The sequence below is a fragment of the Cuculus canorus genome, chromosome 7 (genome assembly GCF_017976375.1).
Source record: "Cuculus canorus isolate bCucCan1 chromosome 7, bCucCan1.pri, whole genome shotgun sequence".
In the NCBI taxonomy this organism is placed as follows: domain Eukaryota; kingdom Metazoa; phylum Chordata; class Aves; order Cuculiformes; family Cuculidae; genus Cuculus; species Cuculus canorus.
This window is the reverse complement of record NC_071407.1, coordinates 16248825-16260871: the sequence shown is the minus strand read 5'-3', so window position 1 is coordinate 16260871 and position 12047 is coordinate 16248825. Positions and strand designations below refer to the sequence as shown.

General features: G+C 36.6%; 1 protein-coding gene across 9 annotated transcripts in view; it reads left to right on the top strand.

Annotated features, from left to right (window-relative positions):
• The window catches only part of DNTT (DNA nucleotidylexotransferase), a 162289-nt gene that overhangs the window by 76837 nt on the left and 73405 nt on the right, over positions 1-12047 (top strand). For 8 of the 9 annotated variants that reach the window (XM_054072230.1, XM_054072229.1, XM_054072232.1 and 5 more), the window contains 2 exons: positions 1540-1714; positions 7862-7987. In XM_054072230.1, the coding sequence (XP_053928205.1) occupies positions 1540-1714; positions 7862-7987 (301 nt within the window). The remainder of the gene's footprint in view (positions 1-1539; positions 1715-7861; positions 7988-12047) is intronic. The other variant, XM_054072234.1, reaches the window with a different exon arrangement.

Genomic DNA, 12047 nt, shown 5'->3' with positions numbered 1-12047 from the left:
TCTGGGATGACTTTAGTATTTGTCATTGCGATGTAATAAAATCAGTGATTATTTGTACGAATGGGGGTCAAGGGATATCGTTGGTCTCCTAGAAAGTAGTTTGGTTTGAAAGGCTGTGCAGCCTGCCTTTAACAGTTAACACACATCATTTTTAAGGTCCATACCAACTAACTGCGTCTACCAGTGGTGCCCTGTCTGCTTGGACCAGTTGATGCCTTAACTTCTCAAGGTGTTACAGAAAGGCTGTAAAGCAATATGTCAGGTCCGTTTGAAATATAGTGTATATGCACAAGGCTGTCACCAGCATGGGTAGCAGGAGGTTACAGAGGCTTACAAATGGAGGTGGCTGCCATCAGGATGATTTATGTTCCAATTCTAGGCTTATTTCTATAAGAACTAAGTGTAATAATGACATTATCTGTCTGTGCCTTTCCTCCAAGAAATTTAGGAATCTGTTGACTGATATCAGTTAATGTTGGTGTATACTTCAGAGATACGAGTTCCTACACGTTTCGTAAAAATGAAGTTTCCTCCTTTATCTGCTGTTGTCTTTTGTGTGTGACAGCACCCTCCTGGAGTGTGTATGGAGAGGGAAAACTAGGAATCACGCAAAATTTCCTACCATGTTAGTAGATTTTTAAACTTGCTGAGGAGCATCAGCAGGCCAGGTAGAAATTTACAGATCATCCTAAGTATGTGTGTAATTTTTTCTTGAAACATAACCTTGCCCCTATCCATTATTTTTTGTGTGGAAGGTGCAGAACTGTGTTTTTTAAAATCATGAACTACTGTGGGATTCTTTCCAATGTTATTTTAGCACACCGACCCTAATTTAGTGTAACAACCTTTGTGATACCATGTTTTCAAATGAAGTGCACCATATAACCTATTGAACAATAACTCAATCCATGAATTTTGTATTACAAAACTGATACCTAGTTTAGTTCAGAGGCTGGCCTCTTAGTAGCAAGGAAGTGGTCTTTGAATGGAGTGCATAATTAATAAGATTTAAGTCATGAACATTTGAGAATGCCATATGTAAAGAGCTTAATGTAAATATGGAAAAAGTTAAATTTTAAAAAAGATATTACTAGCTGTAAAGCTTTAAAGAATAATTGTTGACAGACTTTTTAATAGTATAAAAGCATTCATTCATTGATCAGGAATATTGAGAAGGGCTGTCAGGCGTCATAGAGCAGCCTTTTCATTAAGGTACTGCTTGTGCAAGGCAAATATTTTCAGAGCTGCAAAAAAAACGTGTAATAGGGTAGTGTCTTATGGAAGACAAATGATGCTGGAAGGCAGAAAATACTGCACTTACAGGAGCTGTCAGGCTAAAGTCTTTCCTCAAAGCAGATTCAGTAACTGGAAGAGATAGACTGTGATATGAAAACGCAACTGCTTCCCACAACCTAATGTACAATAAATACTACAATTTTCAGGATGTGCATGGTAAGTAAAAATGGAAATAGCAGTTCTGTCTTTGTACAGTTGGGTTCAGGATAAAAAGAAAACTCCTTTTTGTGTACTTCTTGTCAGTGACTCTGTCACTCATATTGTGGCTGAGAACAACACTTACCCGGAGGTGCTGGACTGGTTGAGAGGACAGTCTGTTGGCGACATCTCCAGGTTTGAACTGCTGGATATCTCCTGGTTCACAGCCTGCATGGAAGCAGGAAGACCAGTTGATTCAGAAATGAAGTATCGTCTCATGGTAAGAAAGATCCTTCAATGTGAATGCAATAACATCCAAAACAAATGACTGTGATTTTTTTTTCCCCCCTAAGAACATAGATACACTTGTTGCGATTTAATTTCTGAATTTAAAAGCTATTTTCCCCTGAAACTTGCCTGAGTAATTCAGACCGTTTCACTAGATTAAAGAGACCTTCCATACTTTCCATGTAAGTGTCTGGTAATGCTAAGTCACTAACTGATGACATAGATATTTCATGTGAAAAAAGGGTGCTATTAAAAGGCATCCATCAATGACACACTTGCTTCTGTTGTGGTACTTGTGGTATCCCCACAAATACTTCAACACCATGGTAAGTGTCCCACTGAGACCAGCGTGTTTTAATGGACTCCTGATGGAATACTTTACCTCTTCAAAATAATACAAAAATATTAAAACCTTTGCTGTTTGGAGTTGATCATCTAACTGCTGGGTCCTTGAGGAACCTGTGAAATGAAGGCTGCTGTGGTCATGCATTTATAAACTTGGCACCATCAAGTAAAACTGTGCTAAGAAAAAAAAAAAAGATTTAAGTATATTATGTTATCTCTTAATGGGAGCTGTAAATTAGAGGATATTGTGAATGGCAGACCTATATGGTGAATGGTATTTGGTGAATGATGACTTGTTTTCCACTGATCTATACCTGACAAGATAATGTGTTAATTTCTCAAATGGGAGCATAATGTGAAAGGGTAGTATGCAATAACCCCAGTACAGACTGGAAATGATGAGAGTGTGGTTGGGATGCCTGGGCATGCTGTGCTCAGCGTGAGAACAACGTGTGCTGCTGGGCCATGAAATAGACCCTGCACTGTGGCCTGATGAGTCTATTCCCTTGTTCTGCATACCCTCCAGTCTCACAGCGATGGATAGAACGTGCGCTGGTGGAGGAATTAATTTGTATGTCAAGAGAATTACAAATCTGATCTAAAGTTCTTTAAAGTGATGAATTCCTGTTGGCTTCTGAGGGTCTGTGTGACCTGTGACCCCAATGCAAAACGGCAAATGTATAAACACTGGAACCATGGCAGGATCCACAGCACCTTCAGGATCCACATACCTTCCTGTGAGACAGAGGATGTCTGAATATTTAATAGCAATATCGCACTGTTTGTTGCTTCTTCACCCTCATATTTAGATTATGAAGGATGATTCATAAATACCACCTTTCTCTGAGAAAAACTGTAGCTCCAAATTATTTATTTTCAGTCATCTTTCATTGCCAGAAACTATTTTCCAAGATTTTACATGTAAGAATTACTGTTTAATAACACTTGGGGAGGAGGGGGAAGTGGGTACAGCAGATGGAGCTGTCACTCTCAGACTCAGCATAATTCCATGACAGAGTATGTATTTATATTTGCAGTCCTTCCAATGAAATATTTGTGCAGTATATTTATAAATACTTTCAGTGAAACTGCTAGAGGGAGAATAGACTAAAGAAATTAGTGCAATCCAGAAAAAAAAAGGAAATGTTGTAACTGCTGCATTATGTAATCTCACAGGCAAACAAGCCATCAACACTGGGAATGCAAAAAAGTTCTCTAAACGAGGAATAAATCCAAAATGTGAACAAAACCCTGTGAATTTTGCTGAGAGTTTCATGCCAGAATTAGATGTAAACCAAATTAACTTTTATGTACATTCCTAATTTCAGCAGCGCATTAAAACCTATAGATTCAGATACCTCAGAAAATATCTTTTCATAGATTTTTTTTTTCCTTTGCAAAGCAAGAAATGCCTTGTCTTTCTCTAAAATGTCACCAATGATACTGAAGCTTTTTTTTTCCTAATCAATGAGCAGACTACTGCAAGATAAATTGCCTTAGTTTTCTTTATATTTAATGTAAAGACCTGTTCTGAAAAAGATAGCAACACTGTCAAGAGATCATTATTATACTTTGTGATTGGCTCTGAAAGTAAGAGCTTCTGGTTTTATTGCAACATAAAGATTTCATGCTAATAAATGCAGAGTGCAATAAGCAGGCCTGTGAAAGATGTGCTGTTAACTTTAAAGCTTTTAATTACATAGCAGCTCTAAAATAATAAACGTTTTTGTAAAGCAAACAAGGAAGGAAAAGAAAAGATTCTAGAAGTTCAGCAAATTTAAGAATAATTTTAACGTTGTGATGTCACCATTTATTTTTTTTTTCTGCCTTGAGAAATGAGGAAGACATGAAGTAGAGCTTAATTTTCTTTTTAACTACCAGACTGAAATCGTACATAATGTAATTTAATTGGAATTTCACTGAAGACAAATTTGGTCCATTATGTCAGCGTTGTAAAATGCAAAATGAAAGTGAATTAACAAATCTTGAACTCAAGGCTACATCATGATGAGGTAAAAGGAATGGATTGCAGTGGGGAAACGTTTTGAGTGAAGTCTCATCTGCATGTAGGTTAGTGGTTAATATCAATACAGGAAGATTTCATCTTTCATATCTTACAGCAGCCTGTTTGGAAGGTTGTTATTCATTCAGGACATTTGTTTTAAAATATTACTGAAAAGAAATGTCTTTTTCCATGCAAAACAAGGGGAATGAAGTCAGAGTTACAGACCAGTAGCTAACATTAATTACAGTTGTCACTAAAGTACACCTTTCTGTGGTTGCAAAAGGTCTGAGAGATGCTCTGATGTTAGTGATTTATAGTGTGTGAAAGGTTGGGTAACCAGATCTAAGCTGGTATGAACTCCTACTGATTCATTCTGTAACAGTTGGCTTTTATAGTTAATAGCCATAATTTAATTTCATAGGCTATGGAAGTATGGTAGCCAAACACACGCTTTAAAGGAAATCAAAATATTTCTCTGGCAAAGGAATGCCTTTGTCCAGAGACACCTTCCCCAGTACAAGCAGATGGATATTTGGGACAGAATGTGGACATCAATAAATATGCAAGGACATCCCCGTATAGCACTAAAAGTAGCACTATTTCCTGGGTAATGTAAATGAAAGAGGCAGCAAGGTTTCAGAGGGGTAAAAAGATAGGGAGAAAATGGTAAGTGAGTTAGTATCCTCAGCAGCCTTAGGAACTGTGCTTTGACTGTACCTCTACTGCCTTTTCCTCAGACAGAACCTGAAAGTTGTTAGCTATTTTTTTGGAAAGGAGAAGAGATTTATTTCCTTGAACAAAGGATTTTCTTCCAAATTAAGAAAAGGAAGTAGCATGTTTTTTGATCCCCTGCCATATTGTGTGTCAGGAAACTCATATTTAATGTTTTCTGTCTTGTCTCGCACTGTTGCCTCATGAAGTAGAGAGGCTCTAACTAATGGAAGAGATCCTTCATACTGACAGTCAGAATTTCTCAGAAAATAAAATGAAATTTATGAAGAAGAAGGCATCCAGTTTATAAAACGCTGGATATCAGCAGAGTTTATTATTTGATCAATGCTGTCTGGACTTTACAGAGCTGCTGCCTGTTGACTAATGTGACCTGACAGTCTCTTGTATCTATGCACCTTATTCACTGCCACTTTCTTTTTATTCTTTGTTCTTTCCCTATATGCTTATACTTCTTTGTGCATTAAAAAAGTAGTTTGAGAAAGAGCAAAGTAACCCTCTACAAGATTAATTTTGCAACCAGGCCTCTGCTGTGCAAACTGATGGTGGTAATACAGGCTGATTCTCCTGCTTATGCCATGTGGAAAGTGTCACTGTGAAGGAGTGACAGTGACATTCCCTGTTACTTCAGCCTGGTTGTGGTGTACGATCTCTGACTAGCTCTAGCAATCAAGCAGCTTACACATCTGGATATTTTTCAGTGTTTGCCCCGTGCAGTGTACCATAAATTCATTTTAATATAGTGGTGTTATTTGCAAAACCAGGAATTTTAATGCTTACATTTTTCTCATGCCTGTAGTTGTTTCTTCCCAGTACTATAAATTATTTTGAGGTAATGTGAGTTTCCAGGATTGCTTGTTCCACACTGCAGTTGCTGCTGGATGAAACTTTGGATTTCTCCCATAACCTGTACAAATGATTTTATCCCATCTGGTCTTCCAACCAAAAAGAGATATCAGTCCTGTTCTTATGTTCTGGTGATGATAGATCATCTCTGTAGTTCTTATGCAGGCATCATAATATTCCATAAAAATCAGACTATAGTAATCATTGTTCGCTAGATGTTTTTCCTGCTGATTCCTAGCCAAGGTTTATTCTATTATAGATAATCAAGTCCTGTTAATTAAAAGCATAAGTATTACTGATTAAGAAAAATGCTCAAATATCTCTGCTAAGGCAGGAACAGGAAATTTACATGTCAGTCTATCACCATCTTGAACATATAGTATTTCTGTGTTAATTTTGCTTGCATCCTCAATGCCAGGTAATACTTCATGTAGGGCTCTTGTTCTTTGTGTGTCTATATCCTAATGAAGATAATAGCTTATTATATATTCTATTCAGTAATGTTCTGTTAGTTCATGGTCTTTGCAGCTGGTACTATCATTTCAAGCAGTATATTAGTAGTAATCAATCATAGTTTATATGATTTAAAATCAATTTTAAAGTATAATTCATGAATGTGTGTGAAAGTGGATGAGTTGTGCTGTTGCTCCTGGCTGAATCCCATTTCGGTTATTCCCAAGAGTGTTCTTGCACATAAAATAGCATTCTTCCTTTCAGTGTATACTATGCAAACTGTCATATAATTCACCGCTCCTTCAACTGTGCAAGCAAATGCCTTTGTTTTGTGTGCGTAAATACAGTTATTTAACAACTCCATATCAAATACAAAGGCAATTTAGCATGAAATTATATGGGTATGTAGGGGGGGGTGTGTGTTTGTGTGAAGGCACATACACGTGTTTATAGGTTTGCCCAGCACAGATGCTCACTTTACCTCTGCATGTCTTTGGATACATGGGAAAATGGGCTCATCATTCCATTACTCGGGTGAAAGTTTCCTCCATGTATCTTGTGATATTTTTTTGTTGTTGTTGAACCTTTTTCCCTGTGGCATTTGGATTGCACACTGCAATATGATTTTTTGACAGATCTGCCAAACGTTTTCAGAAAAAATGACAAATAGCAAAAAATACAGGAAAATGTTGAGAATGCTATTTTAGATTTGCCACTTTTAGTGAACGCAAAGGAATTAAAGGACTGGGTATATAAAACAGCAGAAAAGCTGGTGCTAATTTTTTCCAGTTGTTCAGTGGTCAGGACTCTCTCATGTTGAGAACTGATCTCTCTTTTTCCAGTGGGGACAAGACTCTATATCCTGCCTTTCCGGAGAAGGGATGGGTTACCCACAGACATTTTTGTTGATTCTGTCAGTTTTGCATGGTGCAAAACTGGGCAAAAAGTGGATAAGCATGTAGGTAGCCTGATGCTTGGGAAACTCCCATTTGAGATTTGGTACCTGTCTCCTTTTCCTTCCGCCAGTGAACACTTAAAAATGGTGTCTGAGTTGGAGTAGTGTGTATGGGAGGGGTTCAGTGAGAAATCGCCTCGTATGGTGAACACTGGCTGTTGGATAAAAGGATGGAAATGACTCTTCTGTGTCTATTTGTAAATGTTTCTTTTGCTTTATAGTGACCCCAAATCAGAACATTAGTCTTAATGAATTAAATCCAAAGCAAAAAAAAAAAAAAAAGTCTTCATTTTACCTGAAAGAGGAGGGGAAAGTTTATTTTAAAGTCATACATTTTCTTCCACCACTGAATTTAGCTACAGATCAAAAATGTCTGTTATTTGAGCACCTCTACTTTTTCTTTCCCCTCTGAATCATCTAGTGTTTTCTGGGAAAACTCTCTGTTCTTTCAAGCTTATCGACTCTTAAATCTTTGTAGTTTTTCCATCTTACTGTGATAATAAGAGTAGTAGTAGAAACTTGCCATGTAGAGAGAAATATTTTTTTTTAAATGAGAGGGCCATTGAAAAGTGCCTGCAAGAACTTACTGAAGACAATGAAAAATCCCAATAATCACCAGATAAACTGATATTGTCAATGCAGCCAATGTAAAATTAAATGCTTTTTCTAAGAAGATGGTAGGAGTATTATTCTCTTGCCTTCTTTTTAAAGGTACATATTTTAGGCTGATGAAATGTATTTTTATTATTTTAAGCTATTTGACAGGTCACCAACCCTTCTCTCCTCTCCTTTTTTTTCCTTGCTAGGAAAAAGACCACTCTTCCTCTTTGAATACACCTGAATCAGAAGTGCCATTATTTACTGCAAGCAAAGTATCTCAATATTCTTGCCAAAGGAAGACAACTTTAAATAATTACAACAAGAAATTCACGGTAATACTTATTTTGTCCATGAAATAAAACCTAACATAAGTAAAATAATTAAAACAGTACTTGCATCAATATTTTCAATAGCACCCTTAGCAAATTCATGAATTAAATAGGCAGCACAATTATAACAATTTTAAAAAGTTATAAATCTGCCATACTTAAAATTGAGTGCAAGCTTAATTGCATCTTCCAAGTATTGCTGAAAGCTTAACACAGTGGGTCTTTAAATATACTAATAGCTTGTAAACACATTAATTTTTAAAACAAATGGTAGAATAACATTCTGAAAACGTCTTTTAGCCTTTCATCGCAGTCTTATTTGACAGGTTGGAAGTCATGATAAGAAAAAGTTTGGTTTAGGTCAGTCCAAACTACTTCACAGTTGCTGTGCTGCCTTCTGTTTTGCTTAGGTGCTCAGTTCTTCAAAGTGTGGTTGTAACTAAGCAATTGTGAAAATGCAAACAGATGAAAACAGATTGTGGAATCAATGTAACTACTTTAACATGACCCCAAAAAACCCTTAAATTCTCTACTTAAATAAAACTCCTAGGGACTTTCGTATTTCTTATTTAATCCTCATAATGGTACACAGTTCAGTGAGTATGAAGAACCCGAGTCATCTGTTCTAAATTCCTGTAATTGGTGAATGACTCCTCTTGGCTGGTTCTGGAATACAGTGGCAACCGTTAAACAGGAAACATTTGATACAGAGACTCTAATATAGTATAGTTTGAGTATATCTGACATAGTTATATTCATACATTTCAACTATAACAAGAAACACCTCTTTGTCTATGTAAAATTTTATTATTTATTTTATTATACTTACAATTTTTATGCTCAGTCTGTGTGTGTTTGTGTGTGTACCTATAAATACACACAAATCTTCCAAGTAAGTAATATATGTAACATCCATATAAAAAAAGAATAACAACAGATACCAGTAATTTGAGAATAATAATAATAATAATAAAAAAATTTAAAAGATAAATACTAAAACCTCTGGGAATTCAGAACTAAAGATAAACCTAAAAGCAACTCCAAGATGTTTTGATCTGGGAATGCATACTTAAATATTAAACAAACTAAATTTTTCCTTGTAGTGATGCTTTGAAATAATAAACAATTATACCAGTTATATAATAGTGTTTATGGTATGCAAGTAGGTTAAAACGTTTGCTTAATTAAAAAAATTTTTTGAGCAACCTGATGGGAATTGAGTTTCAATCCTGCTTTGAGCCTGAGGTTGGACTAAAGATCTCTTGAGGTCTCTTCTGGCTGCAGTGATTCCAACATTTCTGAAACTACTTCTTTTGGAATAGGTACCATGTCTTGCCTCCTGGTTGAAAACCAAAGCTGTGCATGTTACCATTTAACCTCTTGAAAGCAGTCATTCTTTTTCACTGTCTACAAATATCAAATACACACTGCTGTAGGGAAAGATATCAGACCAAAGATTCTGTAAAACACCGTCCTTCCTGGAGAAATAGAAAATGTATGACTTAGTTCAATGATTTCTGAAAATAGTGGAATGTGGGAGTCTGGCTTTTTGTTGGATTTTCTGTAGTAGGTTATTTTGTCAGTCATTCTGAAGATGAATTTAAAAGTAATTGTGATGGATTATGGCTAAGTACAATGGCTAATCCTAGCAGGCACAAAGTTGTTGTTGATTTTCAATTATCATTAATGCTTTAATCACAGAAATGTCTAGAATAACGTAGTTCCCTTTTTAAAGATACCTTTCAAATTTTTTTTATTTTTGAAATGATTGTCTTTATTTGTAAATGCACGCAGTATTTTTCCATTTTCAGAGGCTGAGTGCTATAACTCTACTGAATATATGGTTCATTTTTCTAGCTGTTGAATTCTTGAATTTAATCCAAGATTCAGTTGAAATGAAAACTATGACAGCAGAAACATATTCATTGAGTGATTTCTGTTATACCCCTTTCACAGAGAGGCAGTCCCTAAATTACTTCCAGGTTTATCACTGCAGCGGTCTTAATGTCAGATTACAACTTGTATTTGATAAGTTAATTTAGCTGACACATTAGAAGTAGGGCAATTTGATGACTGAAGCACTGAGTCTCCCTTTTGTTACCTTGTATATCAAATGTTTCTGAGTCTGGGTAGAAATAAGGTTTCATAGTGATAAAGGTGGCAGTTTTTCATCCTCATACTTTGAGAGTAACTGTTCTGAGTTCATGCTATATTTTATTTATGGAGGTAGTACTGAACAAGTTGATAATGCATATGAGTCTGTCTAGCAACTGCATCTTGACAGCTGTAATGTGTGGTGAGGTGACCTTGGCTGGATGCCTGGTGCCCACCAAGCCACTCAATCACTCCCCCCTTCATCAAGACCAAAATATGATGGAAAAACACCTGTGGGTCAAGACTAAAGGCAATCTAATAAAAGCAAAAGCAAAGGGCAGATGTGGAAGCAAAGGAAAAAGAAAATATTTATTCTGTACTTCCTGTGAGATGATGATGTCCAGCTACTTCCCGGGAAGCAGGCCAGTACAAAGAACAGCACTGTAAGGGCTGCTATGGGGAAAATTAACTCCATCTCAGCCAGACACAAAACACGGTGTAATTCCTTAGGGCTGTTGGTCTTTTCCTCTCACAACATAAGCCTGCAGTGACAACTGAAGGCTTGGGTGTTTGTGGACTGCAAGAGCTGCTCCATTCCCAAGAGGCCCACCAGTTAGTCTCCCTGATACCAAAGGAACTTGATTTTCAGTTTTGATGTTGTTTTGTTAGTTTTTTATTAAACCTGTAATTCACGTGCTCAAATAAAAGTGTTCCAACGGATTTTTCAGAGTGAGCACTTAGCAGATGCACTGAAGCATTGGTGTAATTCACTTGTGCATGTTGTGGGCAGCCAACCATTAAATGACAGATTTTCACTGACTCAATGCTGTATATCCTGAAAATTAGGTCCAAGCTATCTTGAATTATGTGTTGATGATAGTATTTTGTTATAACAACTTTATTCTGTGTGCTGAGGTTTTTCCTTTTTCTTACAGATTTTCTTTCTCTTTGGTTAACTTGAAAACAATGTTTTTCATTCTTACCTATAACAGGGGCACAAAGCTATTATTTGGATTTGGTTTTCTTGGATGAACTCATGGATTCTTCCTTTTACTGGACTTTGCCCCAATACCCTTTATCAAACTCCTTTTTCAAATAAGTAGTATTTATGTTTAAGAAAGAGTAGTAGTTACTTTTGATGTCTTTTACTCTCTTTGGAAGAGCAGGAAAGCAATCACTAGTAGGTAGTGACAAACATACAACGAGGCTTGGAATGTGCTGATTTCTTGAAGAAACACTTTTGGAAACTGATTTGTGGAGAAATTGGTGATTAGTGATCGGTTTTAATCTTGAGTTGTTGTTTTTATATTTTACCATGAAAGACCATTTAGTAAAACCAAATACCAGAGATAGTTGATAAGAGCTCATGAGGACAATGTGGTGGTTTAATACATTAGATGCAGTTTCTCTGTTCAACTGTACCGTGTTTCCTATCCATTGTAATACCCAGCAAATAACTTATCAAAAGGTCTGCCGAACCAGTTTTACATCACAGAAGAAACTACACAAGGGTTGGCAAAGACATTGCAGATGTGAAAGTTTCATGAGTGTGTGAAGTATGGGGCAAATCCCATCCAAATTATTTTTTTTATGAGCTGCTAAGTGGTAGCAAGTCCTGTTGTGTCATGAGTAGACCAGGTATGCCAAACTGTTTGCTGAGGAGGAGACAGTGGCATTGCATGGCAGTTCATGGAGGAGAAATGCAACCACTTCAGACTTGTAGGTGCTCATACAGTCTTTGGGTTATTGTGCATTATGTACTGTGGCCTTGTGGTACACAGGTTGGGAACGACTGTCATGGGCTTTACTGATTTGGATGATTCAGGATGGCACCTGAACAAATAGTTCTGATTCCACAGGTGAACTTAAGCTGTTCAGATGAGAAAAGACGTAGAACAAAAGGGCAAATTGTTTCACCAGAGGCTGTATCTTAGCATGTTTCCTTTATGCTTGTCTTGAACATTAATGT